Source organism: Psammomys obesus, unplaced genomic scaffold (assembly GCF_907164565.1).
Source record: "Psammomys obesus unplaced genomic scaffold, mPsaObe1.curated_primary_1811, whole genome shotgun sequence".
Taxonomy (NCBI): Eukaryota; Metazoa; Chordata; class Mammalia; order Rodentia; family Muridae; genus Psammomys; species Psammomys obesus.
Window position 1 is genome coordinate 7,309,495 of NW_026592710.1, and position 23,116 is coordinate 7,332,610.

A 23,116-nucleotide genomic window follows, 5' to 3' on the forward strand; every position below is an offset into this window, starting at 1 on the left:
TATGAACAGGAGGCCAGTCATACATGTACATGTTTTTAAAATTCTGATGTCATTTATTGGCACAAAAATTACTCAGATACAACATGGTGTCTAGACGTGGCTTCACTTTATACTTTGTGTATGTAGTTGGATATTTACTTTGTTCATAATTCACAACCTGTTTTAGTGTGTCCCTCTGTGATCAGCACCTCCACAACAGCATTTGTGTTCTGAGCCCTTGCTCCAAACACAACATATCCATCCCTCACTGAACACAGCAGGGCCAGTGTGGGGACCTCCACTAAGATCCCTGGTGACCAGGCATCTGAGCAAAGGTCCCTCCTGGAAGGTCAGGTCTTGTGAGGCTCAGCATCGTGGGGACAGCAGAAGGCAGATCTTCTCACTCACTCTGGCCTATCCTGCAGGGATAGCCACTGCTATCCAGGGACTGGTGAGGTAACAGGACAGGTGGAGTGCTGAAGTCTATGTCCTTGCTGATGGAGCCCCTGGTCAGTGTTCTCCAGGCCCCAGTTTGAGAGGATCAACCAGATTATTCTGTCAGCAAATGCTTATGATGAGCTCTCTTGTACGTTAAGTCAAAACCCGTATTTTTCAGTCACCGATCTTCTGTTCTCCCAAAATTGAAGGCTTGTAGGATCACTGTGTTTCACTGTCCCGAGGGCTTAATCAAGCCTTGTGTTTCTGACAGGATCTTTTCAACAGCAGCTAGGAGGTGGGTTCAAACCAACTTTGAAAATACAGTAGTTCTTTTCATATACATTTCAAAATACTTAACAAAGTCCAACTTTATGACCATGGTGTCAGTCCACTGGAAGTACAGACCAAGGTACAAAAGCCTCTGAGGAGAGGACATGGTTTACCAGGCCTTGGTTACCAGAAGGGACACCTAGGAAGGGGGACAGCAAAGGCATGGTCAGTCATCAGAACCTCACTGGACTCAGCCAACATCTCTAGTCAAGGGCTAATGCCCTGATGTTCCAAAGAGACACTTCCGCCCCAACTCTCAAAACTCTGCCCAGACTCTCCAGAATTATAAAGCTTTCTCTTTACCTTTCTCTCTAGTCACTGCTCTGATTTTTCCTGTGTCCTGCTGCATCTTTGGAGTGACAATAAAAGTCCAGAAGAACTATAGACAAGTAAGGTATCCTGCCCGTTATAAACCACACCTCTTACAAGTAGTTCTAACAAGGATCATTCTACAAACCTCTAAAAAGATAGGAGCCCGTAACTGCTCTTTATGGCCACTCCACCAAGTCATGTTTTCATGTTGGGTTTGAGGCTTCAAGTGGGTCCTCATTGCTGGTTTATTTCTTTTTGAGACATAAATGTGGTTTCACCACGGTAGCCCTGGATGGCCTAGAACTTAAGAGATTTGCCTGCCTGCCTCTGCATTCCCAATGCTGGGATTAAAAGCAGTGCCACCATGCTTGGGCAACTGGCACAACCATGACTAGTGAAAAGTGGCAAGAGCCATGAAGTCAGCACAAATGATTGACACCGTCCAGCAAAGCTGAACCAAATGCTGTTTTCACCACTGTGCTGGCTTTCACCTTGTATTTCTGATCTCTACATGTTGAATTTGTTGGAAACTTTTTACATTATGATTCATTTATGTCTTTTCCCCAGAAAATTATTTTGGCTTTCGAAGAAGTGACCTTTTCTGGCCCTACCCTGAAGTCTCCTTGTCAGGGAGATAAACTGTGAAAAGCACAAAAAAGTTGGATAGCCCCAGTTCTCTTGGCACAGCTGCCCTAAGCAAACTCAGAAACGATAGCTTTGGCAACAGACCAGATCACAGGCCTCCTTCTGTATGCAGTCTACAGGACATTTTGCCCCCGAAAATAAAACTTAACAAGTTAGTTTGCCCAGAACAACCTCTGACAGTATATATAGACAATATGACATTAATTAAAGAAATATAGGAATTTGCCAAACATAAGGAGACTGACTCAGATTAAGTTACAGTGAAGTCTTATAGGTAAACTACAAAGAGAAAACAAATGAATAGAACCAAGTCGGCCTGCAGCCTGGGAGAGCATTCAAACTTTTGGGCTAGGCTGACTCAGAAGTTGTACTTAACCACTATGCATTGTTTGAGACTTAGGAACTCATCTAGATAGGTATTTTTCCATCTGTTCAATGTCTTACTTTCCAGGAGCATAGGATGTCATATATCATAAATGCTCACATAGTCTGAGATGACTTGAGGTTAATAATACCTATTCTCTCTGTAGTTATAACACTTGTCCAGGGACCAAATGATATGATCTGTATCTGTATAAGTTTGCCTCTCTTTACGGAATCTGTATAAATAAGGAAATATCCTGGTTGCTAGTCAGTCAAAGATGCATGATTCTCACAGCCAGAGTCTCTGACTCATTCATGTGTTACTCCCCTGCCTGTTCTTATCTCCTCTGCTGAGACCTGTCTGAATGCTGGGGCTGGCCCCCTGGCAGCCAACGAAGCTTCTTTATGAGGCTCACTCACCAGCCAATATAGCACTGGCAGAGGTTCTCATGGGATGTTGCTTGCTTGATAAGCAGCTCTACTTGGGTTGGAACATCCAAGGTGTCATCATGAGAGAAATCCCGACCTAGGAAGCAGAAGCAGAAACACTGTCAAATGCACTTGGCATCAACACAGGCCATGTTCTTGTTTGGCTCGGCTGTCTATGCAGTTACACAGTCACTGGAGCAGGAAGGACAGAGCACCCCTGCATTGAGAAGTCACCTGTGTCATCTGTAGGCACACTGATCTCTTAATATAGAGCCAATTTAAAGATGGTGATGATGTTAAGCTGCAGTTCATGGGATTATTCCAAAATCTGATTTGAAAAGTGGTTGAGGCTACTCAGCTTGAAGCCCACAAGCTTCCATCAGTGTTTCCACCGAAACACTGTTAGCAGTTAGGATCTTGCTCTCACACAGACTCTGCACTCTCGTCAGCAAATGTGGCTTCTTTGATAAACTGCTTGGCTTTGGTTTTAGACAACCCCCCCCTCCCAAGACAGGGTTTCTCTGTATAACCCTGGCTGTCCTGGACTCACTTGTAGGCCAGGCTGGCCTTGAACTCACAGTCATCTACTTGCCTCTGCCTCCCTGAGTGCTGGCATTAAAGGCATGTACCACCACTCCTGTCTTTGTTTTCTAAGATTTTAAAATGTTATGTGTCTGGAGTGTTTTGCCTGTATGTCTACCAGGTGTGTGCCCTTGGAGGTCAGAAGGTGTCAGATGGCCTGGAACTGGAGTTACTGATGATAATGACCCACCATATGGGTGCTAGGAAGCAAACTCATCCATTGCCCAGATAATGCATGCTCCTAACCACAGAGCCATCTCTCCAGGCCCAACCTGCAGCTTTTTCTTTTCTTTGAGATGGAGGAAGTGTTTTGTTGTTACTAAGTTTTGCGAGATCTCATGCAGCCTCAGCTGGTCTGAATTACGGAGCTGAAGCTGATCCTGAATGCCCGATCCTCCTGGTTTCCCAAGTGCAGGGTACAGATGTACACCACTGTAGCCAGCTGCTTTATTCATTTTGAGTTGTCTTGGAACTAACTGTTATAACCCAGCCTGGCTTCAAATTCTCAGCAATCCTCCTGCCTTGGTCTCTTGCTGGGATTGCAGGTGTGAGCCACCACACCTAGCTGGCAAACTGCCTTTCTAGTACCAAAAGGACCAACTATTTAAGCCTTTTCAGCTTCGTAAACACCTTCCTCCTTATAGAGAGAGATCTTAGACATAGGGATGCAGCTCAGTGGTAGAGTCCTTTGGACCATGAAGCAGCCCTTACAGTGGAGCTAGCAACCCAGGATTTCTGCCCTTAAAGCTGCTAATTTGCTCACTTAGTCCTCTCCTCCCTGTATAAACTCCTCCAGAATGCTGCTACATCTCACCTTTCTTTGCCTCCATCTCATTCTCTTCAACAACTTCAGTCTGGCTAAAGGGCTGCACACAGTTCTCAGATGGTCACCAGTATCTGCAGTCATCTCTGACTTTCCTAAGTCTCATGTGTCAACAACCATCTTTGTGACTATCTTATTTTATTTTTTGAATGGTATTGGGGGCCCTAACCTAGGTTCTGTGAGTGGCAGGTAAGAACTTTCCATTGCCACAGCCCTAGCCCAACCACTGATTTGCCCTCCTCAAGATCTCTCGAAGCAGGGGTGTGGTGGTGCATGCCTTTAATCCAGCACTCAGGAGACTGAGGCAGGTGGATCTCTGTCAGTTTAAGGCCAGTCTGGTCTACAAACCTAGTCAAGGGCAACCAAGGCTACACAGAGAAACCCTACCTTGAAAAACAAACAGATGAACAACAACAACAACAAAAAAACACAAAAAGAAAGACTCTTGCATCTAAGGTCTTCCTTTCATCAATAGCTGTCTTATCTGGATACTGGGGCCCCTACAAGCCCTCCTTCTGACACAAGGTCCACCCAGCCAATGAAGGTGGTATCAAAACACAGACTCTTAGGCCTGCTTCCTTCCCTATTCCACCTAACTGCCTCTGTTGGTTTTCCACTGCTCTCAGGACATAGGATGTGAACCTAAGGCCCTGCCCAGACATCACACACTTTGTTTTCCTTGGGCCAGAATGCCAGCCCTGAGATTTTTTTTTTTTTTTAATCACTTTCATCAAAGGGTTCTAGTATATACTGTTCCCTCTGCCTGATTAATGCCCTTGAAGCAACTCTGGAACAAATCCCAGCACAGCAGGCTGGCCATCCACTAGGAAGTTGCTTTGTGTCCCTTTAGCCCCAAGCACTCACCAGTGAGCTTATCTCGAACCCTGTTAATAATCTGAATAGCTTTCTTGTTTAAGGCTTCTGGTTTCACCAAACCGTCTCCAACTGAAAGACACAAGAGTAGAAACAACAGGTCCAAGGCTGCCCTGCTTCAGTGAAACTTACCTCTGAGTGCTGAGTAATCCCTGGCATGCATCTCTGTCCTCATCACACAATGCAAAACTCACGGACCCTTTCCTCTCAGAGACAGCGTGGTTCCCTGCCTTGTTGACCGCTACTTGCCTTTTGGGCCCACGGATCAGTATAGCTGCTATATGTGCTAGCTCCTCAGAGTATGGACTTACTGAAAGAATGGATGGACTCTGGCACCGTGGTCCCTGCTTTCTTATGGGCTGGTTCTCCAAGTTCTACACCATCCAAAATTTCTAGAAAAACAAAACAAAATACTCAAAATTAGCAGATGATTCAAATAGTAAGAAGCCATTAGTTTATAATTCTTTCTTTCTTGTTTTTCTTATCCTTTTTCTTTTTTAAAATATGTTTGAGAGGCCTCAAGTATCTGAGGCTGCCCTTGAACTCCCCGTGTAGGTAAATACGACCTCACGTATCTACTTCAATGTGCCACAACACCTGGTTGTCGGTCTATTTTTTTTAATTTATTTCCATTTTAAATTATGTGTGTATGTTTGCATGTAAGCATGTCCATGTGGGGTGTGGGTGCCTAAGGCTGGGAGAGCTGCTCTTCCTGGAGCAGGAGCTATACAGTTGTAACCTACCTGACCTGATGCTGGGAACCAAACTCAAATTCTCTTGAAGAACAGTATGTGCTCCTAACTGTTGAGCCATTTCTCCAGCCCAGTTATTCTTTTTTAAATAAAAATTACATTTATTTATGTGTATATGTGGAGGTAAGCATTTATGGGAGGTCAGAAGACAACTTTTAGAAATTGGTTCTCTCCTTCCACTGTATGTTCAGGGGATGAAACCTAGGTGACCAGGGTTGGCCATAAGCACCCCTACCCACTGAGCTGTCCTGGGGTTAGACTCAGGGTTCAGTCATGCTGGGCAAGCACTCTCCTGAGCTACGTCTTCAGCACTGACATCAGAGAAGCACAGCATAGGCTGGAGACATGGCTGAGTAGCTAAAAGCACCTGCAGCTCTTACAGCAGCCCTGCACCCTCATGGTGGCTCACAACCACCTATCACTGCAGTTCCAGGTGATCTAACACACTCTTCTGGCCTCCTCCAGGCATGCATGAAATGCAGACAAAACACCTATACACTTGCAAATAAAAAATAACAAAGATTTTTTTTAAAAAGAGTAATATAAAGCAATTAGTTTCTACTTATTTAAAAATTTATTATGTTACTATTGCGAATGTACATGTGAAGAAGGAGTGCATGTCACACTTGCATGTGGAAAGACGACTCATGGGTTGTCTTTCCTTCTACTCTTTATTTGGGTTCTGGGAATTGAATTCCAGTCACCAGGCTTGAGGGGCAAGCAGGTTACTGCCGTTGTTTTCTTGTTTTTTTTTTTTTTTTTTTTTTGAGACAGGGTTTCTCTGTGTAGCCCTGGCTGTCCTGGAACTCACTCTGTGGACCAGGCCTGCCTCTGCCTCCTAAAGAGTGCTGGGATTAAAGGTGTGTGCTACCACTGCCGCCGAGTGGCAAGGATCTTGACAGCCCCTTTTTTTCTTTTCTGGTTTTTTCAAGACAAGGGTTCTCTGTGTAGCCCTGGCCGTCCTGAAACTTGCTCTGTAGACCAGGCTGGCCTCAAATTCACAGTGATCTGCCTGCCTCTGCCTCCCTGAGTGCTGGATTAAAGGCATGTGCCACCGTACCCAGCCCTTTTTTCTTTTTTTCAGACTGGATCGCATCTAGTCCATTCTAGCCTCAAACTTGCTATGTAGGCAAGATTAGCTCAAACACTCTGGACAAAGTAACGGGATCTGCCATTTTCCCTAGGACGTACCCACCTACTGACTGGCCTGCAGAGTAGGAATCTGTCCTTGTTCGGGATCGCTTATTGCCTTTGGTATTTGCTAGAAAAAGAAAGCAGGAATTAGAAAGCACTTCAGCCTTAAAAGAAACTTGGTTGAAAACATATTTTCTTATGATCATAAAAACATAATTGTTTTCTTTGCTTTTTTGAGACAGGGTTTCTCTGTGTAGCCCTGGTCATTCTGGAACTTGCTCTGTAGACCAGGCTGGTCTCAAACTCACAGAGGCCTCTCTGCCTCCTGGAATTAAAAGTGTGCACCACCACTGCCCGGTTAAAACAGTTTTTCAGAAGTTGTAGTGCTGCATCTGCAGCCCAGATGCTTTCCACCACACGCCTGACGTAGACAAGGAGAGAGTTGGTTTACTCACAGGACAGCAGCCTCTTTTGTCAGGGCCCTTCAGGGCAGAGAGGCTGGGGGCGATGCTGCAGCCTCATCACAGCTACTTGTGTTTCTCACTAAAACTCTAGCTTCCTACTCTACAGCCCAAACACACAAAACCCACAAAAGTACAGTTATCCAGAAAGACATCTCATCAAACAGCTAAGCTAGAGTGGGAGTGTTCTATAGCTCATAACAATGCTTGAAATTTCTCTTCGGCCCCCAGGGCTGCTCTGTAATTGTCAGGGACGAATGCATGCAGGCACACACATACACCCACACACCCGCACATTTAAATTTATTTAATTTAAATAACCCAGGGGGCTTGGAATTTATTTGAAACTTACTGTCCATCAGCCTCCAGTTCAGCAGAGGGTCATAGACAAAGGCTTCTAGCACAGCCATGACACTGTCCTTGTGTTCCCGAAGCACTTCCATCACTGTGTGGCATGTGGTTCTGTAGTTGCCATCCAGTCCTGTAACCTGCAGAAAGTTTGGACACACAAAGCCAGAAGTTACTAACAGTGGCCACTGGTACCTTATGACCAAAGGCAAGGGAGGGCCTGTCACCCTCACAAGGGCACAGACCCAGGCCAGTGCAGACACAACATGCAACACTGACCTTCAAAGCTTACTCCTAACATAGTGACGAGGCCCTGATACAGGGGAACTGATGTGCTCTAACACGCACATCTGTACTCAGAGAAGGGTACAACTATGTTGGTTCTATTTCAAATCAGTGTGCACCCAGGATCCACTCACCTCCATAGCATTGGTCAACATTCTTGTTAGTCTAAATGGAATCTTTTCTGGAAATTTCTCTCTGGTCATTGCAACCTATAGGGTCATTAAAGGAAAAGGCAAATCCATGGTTAGGTTATATCCTCTAGCTGAGGCCAGGTAAAGGTAATGGCCTCTCCTGACATCATGTACACTGATTTACATCACAGGAAGGAAATAAGAAAACAAAACCAGAACAGAGAAAAAGGGTAAGTGCTCATTGCCTGGCCTTGGACAGCAGGCAGCTGAAGGACAGGAGATCCTTCTATGAGAGGGTATGGGCTGAGTCTTTGCTCAAGGGCTTAGAGGCTAAGAGAAGGGAAGGGAAGATATTTAGGGCCAAGTTGCCCAAGTTGGTTTAGCTTTATCCAGTATTCACCTCAAAACAGTCTCCAAAGTCAATGTGCAGGATCTTTCCACTTAACCGGTCCAGCATCAAGTTGGATGGGTGTCTGAGAAATAAGTGAGAGCAGGGAATGATGAAGAAAGCAGCTCCAATGAATCAATCAACAAGACCACTCCAGGCTGAGGGCTGGCCAAGACCGGCTCTCAGGTGAGCCCCCACATGCCTGTGTGATTCAGGTGTAGGAGATAGCCTTACTCACAGATTTCTGTACTGCCTCAAGCTTCTTTGGGGCTACAAAAGCAGAGGAGAGTGCTTGTAGCAGAGGAAAATATTTATTATCTGCCCTTGCATTAACTTTATTGGGATCTTGGGTTCCCAGGAAAGTAGTTTCTGTCAAGAGTAGCATAGCTCTGTCATTCCTACCAGACAGCCCACACAGGGGTGTGATCCTCTGGATTAATCTAAGTCCTTCTCAGTCCACCAGTCTTTCATCAAAGGCATTCTCTGCCAGTATTTAAAAAGATTTCAAACTACTGCTTTCTAGAGCTCTGTATTTTGTTTTAGATTACTCTATATGTGTGCGTGTATGTGCATGTGTGTGTCAGAGTGCATACTTGCACACATACACATCATGGCTCTTGTTTGGCTGTCAGAGGACAACTTGAAGGAGTTGTTTCTTTCTTTCTACCACATGGGTATCAGAGATCACACTTAGGTTGTCAGGCCCTGTGGTATAAGCTGAGCTATTGCACTGGCTTTTTTTGAGACAGGGTCTCACTGTGTAGCCCTGGCTGTCCTAGATCTTAAGAGCTCTGCTGCCTCTGCTTCTGCCTCCCGAGTGCTGGAGTCAAGGCTTGTACACCATGCTTGGTCCCACTGGTCTTGTCTTTTAAAGATGAGATCTCATTTTGATGCCCAGGCTGATCTCAAAATCTTAGGCTCAGGAGCCATGTACAAAAAAAGGTCTTAGGCTCAGTCATATTCCCACCTCAGTTCCCAGTGCTGGAACTATAGGCATATGTCATACCTCCTGGCTGAAGGTTTTATTTTGGAGGTAAGGGGCACAAAATGATATTTACTCTCAAGTAAATGCATGAAACACAAAAACAGTAGGCATTAAATAACCAATTTTATTTGCATTGTATTTTTTTTAAGATTTATTTATTATTCATACAGTATTCTGCCTGCATGTATGCCTGCACACCAGAAGAGGGCACAAGATCTCATTATTGGTGGTCATGAGATACGATGTGGTTGCCTGGAATTGAACTCAGAACCTCTGTAAGAGCAGCCAGTGCTCTTAACCTCTAAGCTATCACTCTAGCCCCTGTTTATATTCTTATTAGTCGGTGTCTAAACATTCCTGATTGATCTACCTATTTTTCTTTCCATTTTTTAATGGGGGGGGGGGGTTTAGCACTAGAGAGCAAACTCTGGGCTCTGTGTTAATTATACAAGTGCTCTTCCACTGAGTCATATCCACAGCTCTGAATTATCTCTTTGGTTACTACACTTAGAGGTGTATTTTGTATAATATAAGGTTCTGTTTCTGTTGGTTTCAATTACAGATGGAGAATGATCTGTCTTAGTACAGTGGTGAGTGGTTAGTCTTTTAAATCAGTTACTTTGGGGATCCCTCCCTGCTGCACCATTACCCTAGTTCTCAATAAAACCATGCTTGCATGTCCTTCAAAAAATAATATTTAAGGGTGGGAAAGGGAGGGAATGAGGAAGGGGGCTACATCTGGGATACAAAGTAAATAAACTGTAATTAATATAAAAAATAAAAATTCAATTAAAAATAGTAATATTTATACAATGGTTACATATTTCACTAGAAAACAAAATGAAACCATTCAAAACAACTGTGAAAGACTCAAAGAAACAAATTAAATTCACTCACCTGTCTCCAAGTCCTAAAATGTATCCAACCATTGACATGACAGCTAAGGAACGGGTATAGTTGGTTCTTCGGTCAAACCACACCTATGGCACAAGAGCACACATGGACTCTATAAACCAGTAGTTTCAACCTAGTTATAGCCCAGGACAATGTTCTTCTAGTCTACCAATAACCAGTTAGAATAGATGATTCATGATTATAAACTATGCCTCAAAACAAACTTTATCAGAAAGGTGCTGCGTGGGTATGAACAAATGAACTTTTTCTTAGGAACATGGAGATAAAAGTGAAAATAGCCACTTGAGACTGTGAAGATAAACCTTCTTTCCAAGTCACTTGGTACATTTAATGTCATTGCAAAGAATGTTAACAGCACCGTTTTTGAGACATCAATACAACGGTCCCCAAAATTATGTAGTAGAAGAAAAAAAAAAAAAGAAAAAAGAAATAGCCAATGTGAAGAGATGGGCAGAGAGAGCAATGAGAAGGCTCTAGAATGAACTCCATGGGGAGACTGAGGTCAGTGTGTAAGCAAAGTGCAGTCTCTTAAGTCGCACAAGGATGGGGGGAAGAGGATGGATATTCTGGTAAACAGTAAAGGAGTAGCTGATCATTAAACATTTTCTTAAAGTCTTATTTATTACTTATTTGTGTGTGAACATCTGTGAGGCAGGCAGCATGTGTACATGCTACAGTGCTTTAGTGGAGTCAGAGAACAGCTTGTGTGAGCTGGTTCTCTCCTTCCACTGTTAAGGGTTCCGGGAACTGAACTCAGCTTGTGAGGCTTGGCAGCAAGTGACTTAACCTGCCAAGCTATCTTTCCTGCCCAATTTTACTTCATTTAAAAACAAAAAAATCATTTATTCATATGTGTATGAATGCATGCACGCATTCATGTGTGTGTGTGTAAGTATGTATATATGTATGTATATATGTGTACCACATACTGCCTAGTACCTGAGATGGCCAGAAGGATGTTGAATCCCCTGAAACAGGAGTTACAGGATCTCCTATATAGCTCAGGCTGTCCTAAAACTCTCTATGTAGTAAAGGATGGACATGAATTCATGGTGATTCTCCTGCCTCAGCCTCCCAAATGCTGAAATTATAGGCATGGACCACCATTCTTAATTTAATCAGTTTTCAAAAGCTTTTCATAAAACACAGTGACAATTCCTCAGTCAGCCACAACAGAAGGAGTGTACGCCCAGCCGTGTGTGCCATACCTCTGAGCTGGGGCTCTTCAGCCACAGCAGCTTGGCCAGGTCATCCCCAGCTGTGTTGTTGACAGCGTGCTCAAACACCTCCACTTTCTGCATCAGTGTCAGGTGGTCATAGTCAGGAGCCATCTGAATAGGGACAGAACCAGTCAGTGAGAGAGGAGCCCACGATACGCAGCACACATGTAGAACAGGCTAGGGCCAGACAGAGCTGGGTTCTGATTTCATCAGCAAAGCCAAGAGAGAAAGGAAACAACAAAGCAAAGCAAAGCAAAGCAAAGAACACTGTGGTTGTCATTTTTTTCCCTCTTTAAAAAATTTTTATTTTCATTTCATGTATATTGGTATTTTGCCTGCTTATATGTCTGTGTGAGCACATTGGATCCTCTGAAACTGGAGTCACAGACAATTGTGAGCTGCCATGTGGGTTCTGGGAATTGAACCTCTGGAAGAGCAGCCAGTGCTCTTAACCACTAAGCACTAACCACTAACCACTGTCCCTCCAGGCCTCCCCCCACCCCACCCCCTTCTTTTTTTTCCCTTAAAACAAGGTCTTATTAAGTGGCCCTGGCTGTCCTGGCATTCACTATGTAGATGAGGATGGCCTTGAACTCTGAGATCTGCCTGCCTCTGCCTCCCAAGTGCTGGGTGACTTTTTTAATTAAACAAACAAACAAACAAACAAACAAACAAAACCAAAACAACTATTATTTTGTATGTATGTGGAGGTCAGAGGACAATTTCTGAGAGTTGTTTTTCTCCTTTTTCTGTGGGTTCTAGGGCTTCAGGCCTTTATAGCAAGTGCTTTTACCCACTTAGTCTTCTTGCTGGCCTTCCTTTGTTTTTCAACAGTTATCTGTTTTATGAGTTACTTCATTAAGCCTTCTTTCATAGTGATTTCCTCAAATAGCTTTCTCAGTGGTGCTCTACCAGGCAGGAGTGGGTGCCATAGAGTATGGGTGTCCATGAGGCTCAAGGGTGTTGGCAGGACAGCAGCACGTACCCGCAGCATTATGCGATGCTCGATGTTCAGGAGGATCTTCTTCTTCTCCCTATAGTCCCGGATGAGGGCGTGCAGTGTGTCACAGTGGGGGACCCAGCCAATGAGGCCCGAGTTGGTGGACAGAGGGATGACGGCATATCTTTGGATGCTGGTAACCACAGGGAAGGGGACAGGGGTCATTGCACAGTGAATAGAAGTACACCTTTAATCAGCTTAGGATACACAATGCCTTTCTTAAGCTCCCTGGTACAAGCTGTGGGCTGAATGGCCATCTGTGAAGAAGACACCCCAGAAAGATGCCATGGAAGCCACAGTGGTCCTCAACTTGCCTCACAAACTCATGTCTGTGGAGGAAGAACCGAGTAACTAATAAAGCAACCTCAGTGGAACAGCCATGGGCATACGAGACAGAGGAGAAGCAGCAGGAAGAGTCTGGCTGGCCCTGGTCCAGGGAGAGAACAGCGAATTTGTAGAATCTTGAGTCTAATCTTGAAGCATTCTCTTCTGAGTTTCTCACACCCTGCCCCCTGAGACAGGACTTCTCTATGTAGTCCTGGCTGTCTTGGAATTTGCTCTGTAGACCAGGCTGGCCTCAAACTCAGAGATGTGCCTAATTCTGCCTCTGTCTCCCCAGTGCTGGGATTAAAGGCATGTGCCACCATGCCTGGCTTTAGCTTCGAATTCTTGATCATTCTGCCTCTACCTCCCAAGCAATAGGATTACAGGCATGTGCCATCATACCTAGCTCAGATACCTAATTTTAAAAAGTTTTTAAAGATACATGATTACATGGACAGCATAGGATGAAATGCCAAGAGTCCTGAGAGTTCAGCTATTCTCACACTGTTATGAATACCTGAGGTTTTTCCTAAGAGATGTCGGGTCATTGGCTAGGAGTGTGTTCACCAGGCCAAAGAGTTGCATCACCCGTTCATCCTGTCGTAGATCTTCATGGCCTTTCAGGAGGAAAACAAACTCGTGCCCATTGCTGCCTGTGAGAAACAGAGGGAGCAACTGAAACAGATCAGAGCTGCTCACATTATTATCTAAGACTACTGACTATTCCCCAGGTCCTAAGGAATCCACTCCCTTTCCTAGTCATACTGTCCTCCTGGACAAGCACACACGTCCTAGAAATGAGGGAAAGAACAGCTCTGCCTTCAATGGTCCCCTACAACCAATACTGCTCTAATTCAAACAAAAACTGTTTTATGAGGACTAAGAATGAGTACAAGGTGAGACCCTATAGGTTCTCTGCTCCCCATCCCACTGTCCTTTTCTGCCTCCTATAGGCCACATCACCAGGGGTATGTTCCAGTGGGGCATGCCCAATGGGAGCACCAACAAGGTGTCAGGAAACACCAGGAGGGACAGGTCAGGAGATTTGCCCCATAGCTGGCTGGGAAAGTAGGGCTGGGGTGGAAAGAGCAGCTTCTCTGCTAACAGTTTCATTTGTGTGTGTGTGTGTGTGTGTGTGTGTGTGTGTGTGTGTGTGTGTTTTGAGACAGGGCTTCTCTGTGTAGCCTTGGTTGCCCTGGAACTCACTTTGTAGACCAAGTTGGTCTCAAATTCATAGAGATCTGCCTATTTCTGCCTCTGGAGTACTGGGATTAAAGGCATGTGCCACCATGCCCAGCATATGAGCATTTTTTTAAAAAAAGGTTTATTATTTTTGACTATGTGAATAAATCTTGGTGTGGGTATGAGCATGTAAATCCAGGTGCTCATGGAAGCCAAAGGTTTCAGATCGCCCTGGAGTTGGAGTTACAGGCAGTTAAGCTGCTTGATGTGGATTCTAGGAACAGAACACTTCTACAAGACAGTACATGTTCTTAGCTACAGAGCCATCTCTCTAGTCCAGAAATAAACATTAGTAAGAGAAAGGAAACTGGATGGTGGTGGCACACAGCTTTAATCTCAGTACTCCAGAGGCAGAAGTAGAGGAAGGCAGAACTCCATGATTTTGAGGCCAGCCTGCTAGGGCTACATGGTGAGATGCTGTCTTAAAAACAAACAAACAACCAAACACAAATAAATAAATGAATGAATCTGAGAAAAGATGTGAAAGCAATCTGGCTGAGACATCTGTTATTTCACTGATCCCAAGGTTGGTGTGATTGATCAGGTGACCCTTTTGTCTGTCACTGTTCCATTTGTGTTCCTCTCAACACTCTGTCAAAGAGAAGCTGTGTTCCCTGCTAGAGCTTCCATACAAGCTCTCAGGAGTGAGAAAACTAGGGACTAGATAGTGAGCCCATCAGGGAAGAATGCTTGCAGTGCATGGGGCTGGCAAGATGGCTCAGTGGGTGGAGAACTGGTTGTTCTTCCAGGAGACCTAAGTTCAGTTCCCAGCACCTATAGGGCAGCTTACAAGCATTTGTTACTCCAGTTCCAGGGTATTCAACACCATCTTCTGGCTTTTGTAGGCATGCATGAGGTACACAGACATACACAGGGAAAACATCTGTATACATTAAACAAGGAGGTGTTGTTTGGAGGGACCAAGGGCCCCAGCTAGCACCCATGTAATAAGCCTAGTTTCAAGTGGGGCAGAGACAAGACTTAGCTGCTTTCAGCCTAACAAAGAAAAAACAAGGGCTCTAGAGCCCAATATTCAGAGAGGGATCAACAGCTGTTCTAAAGAGGAACTGACACGCAGTGACAGAGATAACTGATTCCCTCTTTTATCTTTAGCACCCAGTTATATGCACATACACCCCCACCCCCGGTTCCCCCACAGGATTGAGGAAGTCAGGCGTGGATGGTGACATGAGCAATATAGGAAGTACTTGGAAGGCAAGTGAAGGATTGCCTCAAGTTTGTGACCAGCCTGTGCTACAGAGTGAATACAGGTCAGCCAGGAACACAGAATGAGAATTTGCTTCAACACCCTTCCCTGCCTCTTAAAAGGGCAGAGGACCTCACAGTGCCTGCTCAGCTCTAGGACCTCCCTTAACTGGTCCAGGTTGGTAGCACTGTGTTCCTAAAGAATTCCAGAGGCAGCTTCACCTTAACATATTCTCATACACTGTGAGAATCCAAGGTCAGTCTGCTCATTTTAGATAATGATGGCAAGCCAGGAACATTGACAGTGCAGTTCTGTCTTCAAAGCAGCCTGTCATGTTCTGTGTTTGCCTTGGATGCTTTTCTTGGCACCACCAGTTTCCCATACCTGCCCACCACAACGGAATGACCACACAAAGGCAACTTCACCAAGTGTAGCACTGGGCAAACAGGGAGCCTTGTAACAAGATTCACTGTCCTCCCTTTCTCTCCCAACAGTCATGGGACACTGCAGCCGGTGAGATGGTAGGCAATCATTTCAGAAAGAGGAGGGAGCACAGGCAGGGCAGAGGAGGTGTGCTCGCTTGGTCCTTACCCATCAGCGTCAGCTTCCGAGGCCTCTGCTTGGACGTGATGACTTGCAAAGATGGGGCTATGGACTGAATGCGAATGATTGGCTGGTTGGGGTCATACGTTCCTGGCACAGCCAATTCCAAGTCTCGGCACATCAGAAGTTTGGGGGAAACATACTGCAACTCCAGGGATGTGAGCTGTGAATAGTTGGGAAAGGATTTAGATTTCTGCCTATCAAGGGAAATTGATATGCAATTTAAGTATTTTTCTTTCAGTAAATGGGTACAAGCAATTTGTGTGTCCTAACATCTCCAGCAGAAGCAAGGCTAGATGCACAGGATGAGCCCAGGAGCTCCCAAGGCACCCTGTAGGCAGACAACCCTGCTGGGAGCCTCAAGAGCCTACCTGGGGTAGCTGCTTGGAGATCCGTCTGAACACGTGATAATAGAGGTCCCAGGCTTGCGTGAGGTCCTTGACATTCCCTGATTTCATGTACTTTCTACACCATTCCTGTGCCTCCATTAAATCTCGACCATATGCCTGAGAGAGAAAGCACATCAAAGTTTCAAGTTACCTAGAAGGCCATGACGCTCGGAGGCTAAATGCTGAAGCAGACCACATAGATCCCAAAGGTGCCTGAGGTGGTAAAAAAAATATTAGGAGGGAATGGCTGAGCAGCAGTGGCTGTGGAGTCCCAACCTCTGAGCTCCCAGGGCATGAGGATGACCTGTCTAAAAGGGATTCAGGGAGAGATAAGATGGCCCTGGAAGGAATCTTGTGTGTTTCTGGTTTAAATTTTGCTAAAATTTCAACATCTGAGAAGAGCTTGCTGGGAATGTGTGAGGCCCCAGGTTTGCTCTCTCTAGCATGACATGAAAATGAAAATAAGTTAAGGGGTTAGAGAGATAGCTCAGTGGTTAAGCACAAGAGCTGTTCTTCCATGTCTTGAATTCAATTCCCAGCACCCACAGGGCAGCTCACATCTGTAACTGTTCTTCCATGATGTCCTCTTCTGGTTTGGCACACACCTTTAATCCCATCACCCGAGAGGCAGAGGTGGGTGGATCTCTGAGTTCAAGGCCATCCTGGTCTACAAAGTGAGTTCTAGTACACCTAGGACTATACAGAGAAACCCTGTCTTGAAAAAACAAAATCAAACATCTTTTTAAAAAGCCAATAAATTTATTTAAAAATGCGACAACAATCACATTTCTAGTGTTTTGTTTTGCTTTATTTTCTGGGCACTAGTGTCTAAACTGACCTTCACTTTGCAATTCTCCTACACAAAGTACTGATATTACTTTTCTATGCTGTGACCTCTCTGAATGTAACTTCCCCCCCACCCCCCACTGGGTTTCTCTGTGTGTAGCCTTGACTGTTCTGGACTGGCTTTGTAGACCAGTCTGGCTTTGAACTCACAGAGATATGCCCGCCTCTGCCTCCCAAGACTGGGATACAGGCATGCACCACCATGCCCAGTGTAACTTTAAAGGACAGTAGAAAGGTCAGAGAGAAAGCAGTGTGGTGAAGTCATGATAATGTCCTCTCATGCTCTGATCCTGTACCTGATTAAAAGATGTTTCCTTCAGAGTCTGGGGTCCTCGTTCCATCATAGCATGCAGGGGCTCCAGCACCTCAAACATGCCTTTCACGTTCCTCTCCCCAAAGTACAAGCGAGATGCCTCTTCCAGGCCTTCATGCCACATCTCGTGCCAGAGGATGGCTACGCGAATCAGCTCTTCACTCACCTAGATCAAAGGGAGATGGAGGGATGCACCACAGGTAAGCTATAATTGGGAAGGTCTGATCTGGAGACAGGCCAGGGCATGTGTGCCCTGAGGGAAGAGATGTGATCACTAATGCCCCTGGCTGCTTACTCAAGCGTCACTCACCATCATGGCCTGCTGGACCAGCGTGTTGCTGTGCTCACACATGTTCTTCAGGATCTTGTTGGCTGCATTGTGACGGGCTGTGGTGGTAGACTTAGAAGCCACCGTTAGGGGGTAGATGAGGGCCTAAGCAAACAGAGGGACACTTGCAAAAGCTAGCCACCAAACCAAAGGTCAGTGGTTTCATGAGAAAATGCTCAGGTTCTGCCCGTACCTGGGGGTGGTACCGACCAATATCTGTGAGAAGCTGGTGAATGAGCCGGCCCACCAATGGTCTGGGTGTGTCAATTCTTGCAATGAGCTGAGGTATGACCTGGTATTTAGAAAGACACAATATGCGACATGCATCAGCCTAGCTTAGTTGTGATCCTTTTGCCTCCACCTCCCATGTGCTGGGATTTCAGGAGTGTGGTTTGGTCTAGCAGGTCTTGAAATGATTCAGTCGTTTAGTTTCCTGGCACAAGCAAGGGAGACTATGCAGGTCTGGAACTTGGGGCCAAGCTGTGTTTCCTTATAGCTTATGACATAGGCCATCTTGCTACTATGACTTCTAGTGCTTTCAAGAGGAGACAAATGGGACAGAGACTGTGGCCCATGCTCACTGTCACCGAGTTCTCACCTGTAACCAAGTATCAATCTGTATGGCCTTCACCCCTTCCACCAAGGCTTCATTGACATCTGGCCAATGACCATAATCAAACCACAAGGTGAGGACTCTGGAAAGACAGGAGGAAAGTCACAGGAAATTGAGCTTCCTAGTTCCTGTCTGTTTTTCATCTTTAAGGCTGTAAATGGCTGACAGGTGGCAGAGCTCATGTAAATACAGAGATCTCTGTAAATACTAGCCGGGCACTTCTCCCAGGTCTTTCAGGGTCACCAAGGCACAGACTCAGTTGCAGAGATGAGCTGGAGAGAGTCTGCACACACAGAAGGTGTACAGCAGGAAGGGCACCAGTGAGGCTGCTGAGTCAAGATTACTTAGTTCCTAGGATGAAGGTGAGACAGCTTCCCCCTCTCACTTCTTCTCCTTCATCCTCATGGCTCTCAGCCTCATGTATGAGGCCTGGTCAGCTATTGTGTCTCTAGGCACAAACTCAGGAGGAAAAAGGCCCATATGCTGACTTGGATGGTATTGACCAGAGGGGGAATATGAAGACACCTGCTGGACACTTTTCTGTCCCAGCACTGACAAGGCCTTTTAAGAGTTAGTCTCCCATCCTTCATACCTGAGTGTATCCTGCAGGTTGTTGCCTCTTGACAAGGAGATGGAACGGAAGAAGCCTTGGACAGCAGGGACAGTGTACAACAACAGGGTTTTGGACAAATCCTGTTGAAACACGAGTGTATTACTGACACTCCACTCTCATCTGTAAAACAGGCACAGCTGCACACTAATGGCCCCTGCCTCAGAGGGTAGTAAGGAGTGAAAATACTTATTGCTGAGGAGCCAACAGTGTACAGAATGCACTCTACAACAGCAACTTTCCATATTCGTATCTAAGCATAGATGGTTTTCTGACCAGTACAAGCTCTGAACATGCTGTTCTCTATATTTTCTGGTTACTCTATTGTAGTCTAAACTGACAGGCCAAGCGAAGGTAGACAGGGAAAGGGCAGGGCAGAGGACAGATCCCCAAGGTCCTGGGTTTAGAGTGGCCCTGCAGCTGTGGCAGCCACCCACACACTGGGAGAATGAGCTCACTGCTATGGGGAGCACTACAAGGAGCCTTTCTTCAGCTCTGACAGCAGAATCATGCACACATCCAGACAGCACAACCTCTGGCACACAATAAGGATGGCCAGTCAGTGTGTCCGGCCCCATCCTACCTCAGAGAAAACCTTAGACTTCTTGAGCTTCACAACTATGTGCTGTTCAGAGCTGTGCTCTGGCCAGTTCTGAATGAGGAGGAGATTACCTCAGTGACCTTCTTCTGCAGAGGAGATGGGGTGGGGCTGTTTTCAGTACTCTCAGCCTCACTCTCACTGTTGCTGCCCTCTGTGCTGGTGGCAGCAGCAGCAGAGGCAGCTGTGGTGGCAGCAGTGGTGGCATTGGTGATATTGGCCCCGCTGGCATGACGCAGTTTCTTCTTCTCATCACGGGCTTGGTTCTGATGTTTATAGTGCAGAACTGCTTCAAAGTTCATCACTGCCCAGGCATGCCAAGCCTAGGAGCACAGGGTGAGAATCACTAGAAGACAGAGGCTTGCTTTGATCTCCTGCAAGGCCTGATGTTAAGCCCACCCTGAGGATGGAGCCTCAAGGTCAGCAGAATGAGACTCTACCGCACACTCAGGAAGTGGTCATTACTACAGCCAATGACCCTCGTTCACCTTGTGAGCACTAATAACACTAGGCTTTATGCTGAGTGTTGTGGGGTTATGGCAAGGGGCACTTGCTCACAAACCTAAGGGCCTACAGACTCTGCAAGGTAGATGAGGTGGGCAATGTGAGTACCAGTGATCTGAAGGGCTCCATGAAAAAGATGGACTTGGCTAAGTCTTAAAGAGAAGTTGCAGTTGGGAAGGAGGGAAAAAGAGAGTGCCAGTAGGTCCTCATGGCAGGAAAAAAGACAGGTGCCCGGAGGCACGTGCAAAGGCCAAAGAAACCCATGTGACTGCAGCTCGAGGCCCACAAAGCAGAGAGTGGGCAGCTGGCCAAGCATCAGAGTCCAAGAGAGTGGAACAGGTGCTGAGCCACAGCAGCCCATTCATCTGTGAGAAGGTGGGGCTTCCTAAAATTTTTGCCCCAGATTTGTTTTATGTTGATGGATGTTCTGGCTGCATTTATGTCTGTGTACCACATGAATGCCTGGTTGAAAGTCAGAAGAGAGTACCAGATCTCCTGGAACTGGAGATACAGTGACTGTGAGCTCTGACTAACAAGGTTCTCACTAAGCAAAACTTCACTGGATTTATTTTCCAGCTCTGGATATGCAGCTATCTAGAGAGGGGAAATCACCGTTCCTCTCACAGACCGGTCTCTGTGCATGCACAGGTGCCCTCACATGCATGTAAATGCTGCTGGGGATGTAGTGCACTGCTTTGTGCATGCTAGGCAAATGAGCTACCTCCCCAGCTAAAGTGCACAGTTTTCAGATGAGCATGAAACATCTGCAGTGGATAAATACTTTTTATTGCAAATGTTTCTATGGTCTTTAAGTCAACTTTGAATAATTTATAAATTACTAGTAAGTATGGAGATTTTGGACAGAAATTGATGACACTGCTATACCAAGCAGCTATTACTTAGAAGACTTCAGAAAAGGCTTTTCTAAAGATTCAGGCTTCTAGGAATAGCCCCTGCATCAGCTAGTCAGTCAGGAATAAGCCCTCCACCAGCTGGCCACTTCTTTCACACATTTTCTAAATATCTTTCAGAAGGTTTCCGGTAACATAACAGGATATTATCTAGATCTTTCCAACAAAAATTTAAATTACCAGCAGAGAAACAGTCAGGGATGGAAGTCACAAAAGCAGCATGGGGCACAGATGACACAAGGGAAGACCATGCACCCAGATATTCCTAGGATGATAGGCAACAGAGAGGCTGTCAGACTGTCACAGCCCTAGTGCAACTCAGAACAGGGGCATCATAGGAAGTTCCTCAAACCAAAGCCTCAATCAGCTTCTCTCCTCTCTGGAATCTATGAAGGAAAACATAGCCCTCTGGGCCTCTGACAGACTCCAGGCGTTCCAGGGGCCTGGCTGTGACCATGAGAACACAGGAGAACTCAAACAGGGTTAGGACGCAGGGTTCTTTGTGTGAGAACTGAGGAGCTGGGAGCCAGTGCTGACCCTCACTCACCTTGTACCAGCTGCGGTCATGCTCTGTGGCAGCACTATAGTACTGCAGCACCTTTGGGATGGTGCTCTCATTGATGCCTTGGAGGTTAAGCTGCCACTCCCCAAGTTTCAGGAAACACCTGAAAACAGAGAAGCAAGACACCATGTTGCTCCCTCTCATCAAAGGTCCTGAAGGAGAACAGTGACTGTTGGGGTACCCTAAAGACTCATGCTTTCAAGAGGCAACTGATCAATGTTCAGGCCTGTGAAAGGAAAGGAAAGGGATCTGTAGAAAACCTTGGAGGTGTCTATCATGTCTTTCCATGATAGCATAGACAGGGTGAGTAACTGGTCCAGGTGTACCTGCATGATCTATTTACCCCAACCGCGCTTTGTGGAGCACAGCTGTTGACTACTTTTTTCTCATTGATTTTTCTCCCCTTCTCCTCTCCTCCACTGCAGAGAGCAAGGATACCGATGCTAGCATCTGTTGACTGCTGCTCTACGCCAGACACTGTTCTCTGATGCTGAGATCCTATACCACTCACATCACTACTTTACATGTCAGGAAACCAAGAGCATAGAGACAAACTCACCTAGAGTCAGAGATAGCTACAGTTCAAATTAGCAGTGGAGATGCCATTTTAAAACAAGGAGCCTGGGTCAGTGAGATGACTCAGCAGGTAAAGGCACTTGCCACCGACCCTTGTGACCTGATTGAATCCTTAACACTCCTAAGGTGGGAGGAGAAAACTGACCTCTGCAAGATGTTCTCTGATCTCCACACACATGCTGTGACTCGTGAGCACACATGCACACATAAGCATGCTACTCCAGGAGCCATGAGTGTACCCTTGCAGAAGTGCTGGACAGTGGGCAGGGCTCACCTGGCCATGAGCTTATGCAGCTCCTGCTTGTGCTGTTGGTCCTCAGTGGCAATGGCATGCTGTGCCTGCTGCTGCATGGTCTGGACAAAGTGCTGCATATGCTGGAAGGCATCGATCTGCAGCAGGACAAAGGCACAGAGAGCCACTTGGCACATTGCCCAACCTGTCAGGGGACCTAAGCTAGCACTTTCCAAAAAGCGAACCTGGAATGCAGGGTGAGGACCCTGCTGGAGAGCAAACAGGGCATGCTGCTGGGAGAGAACTGGGCTGTTCCAGAACATTCATGATTTACTCAACTTTTAGCTTTCTCCTGCCAACTCTAATTATCACTTTAATAACTCCTGGAAACCTACATGCCTGACCAACCCAGGTAACAATTCATATGAAGCAATCGGAAACAAGTGCTTATTTCACTAACAGTGTATTGCCCCAAGGAAAATTAGACTGTTTCTATAGCTAGTAAAACTTTAGTATGTATTCAAAAGACTAGGACACCTGGATGTTTCACCACGGCAAATCTATAAGTTAGAAGATCATTTACAACCCCCAAACCAAAAAATAAAAACAGATAAGACCTTCATGAACCCAGGTGGGAGAGGGAAAAAGACACCCATTCTGCAGGCTACTACGTGAGGAGGGTGGCTTGGGGAGCAGAGTCTTCACAGCATCCTCTAGCCATCAGCTCTGGGATCTGACAGAAGGCAAGCAGTAGGAATCTGAGCTAGTTTGCACTGAGCAGAGACAATGCAGAAGCCAGATCTAGATACTGTCCAAGCCTGCTGCATCCTGACACACCAGCATCTGGATGCACAGGAGCCACAGT

The 23,116-nt window shown here is 45.9% G+C and overlaps 1 protein-coding gene across 2 annotated transcripts in view; it reads right to left on the minus strand.

Annotated features, from left to right (window-relative positions):
• Positions 1-30: 30 nt before the first annotated feature.
• Positions 31-23,116, minus strand: part of Mtor (mechanistic target of rapamycin kinase) — a 108,176-nt gene continuing 85,090 nt past the window's right edge. For both annotated transcript variants that reach the window (XM_055615097.1, XM_055615099.1), the window contains 22 exons: positions 22,294-22,409; positions 21,429-21,546; positions 19,541-19,789; positions 18,851-18,951; positions 18,244-18,340; positions 17,839-17,937; positions 17,628-17,750; positions 17,301-17,483; positions 16,141-16,275; positions 15,758-15,932; positions 13,235-13,370; positions 12,379-12,526; positions 11,382-11,504; positions 10,156-10,238; positions 8,286-8,358; positions 7,889-7,963; positions 7,474-7,609; positions 6,722-6,787; positions 5,086-5,166; positions 4,766-4,846; positions 2,488-2,593; positions 31-886 (listed from right to left, as the gene is read on the minus strand). In XM_055615097.1, coding sequence (XP_055471072.1) covers positions 871-886; positions 2,488-2,593; positions 4,766-4,846; positions 5,086-5,166; positions 6,722-6,787; positions 7,474-7,609; positions 7,889-7,963; positions 8,286-8,358; positions 10,156-10,238; positions 11,382-11,504; positions 12,379-12,526; positions 13,235-13,370; positions 15,758-15,932; positions 16,141-16,275; positions 17,301-17,483; positions 17,628-17,750; positions 17,839-17,937; positions 18,244-18,340; positions 18,851-18,951; positions 19,541-19,789; positions 21,429-21,546; positions 22,294-22,409 — 2,520 coding nt within the window. In that variant the 3' untranslated portion in view covers positions 31-870. The remainder of the gene's footprint in view (positions 887-2,487; positions 2,594-4,765; positions 4,847-5,085; positions 5,167-6,721; positions 6,788-7,473; positions 7,610-7,888; positions 7,964-8,285; positions 8,359-10,155; positions 10,239-11,381; positions 11,505-12,378; positions 12,527-13,234; positions 13,371-15,757; positions 15,933-16,140; positions 16,276-17,300; positions 17,484-17,627; positions 17,751-17,838; positions 17,938-18,243; positions 18,341-18,850; positions 18,952-19,540; positions 19,790-21,428; positions 21,547-22,293; positions 22,410-23,116) is intronic.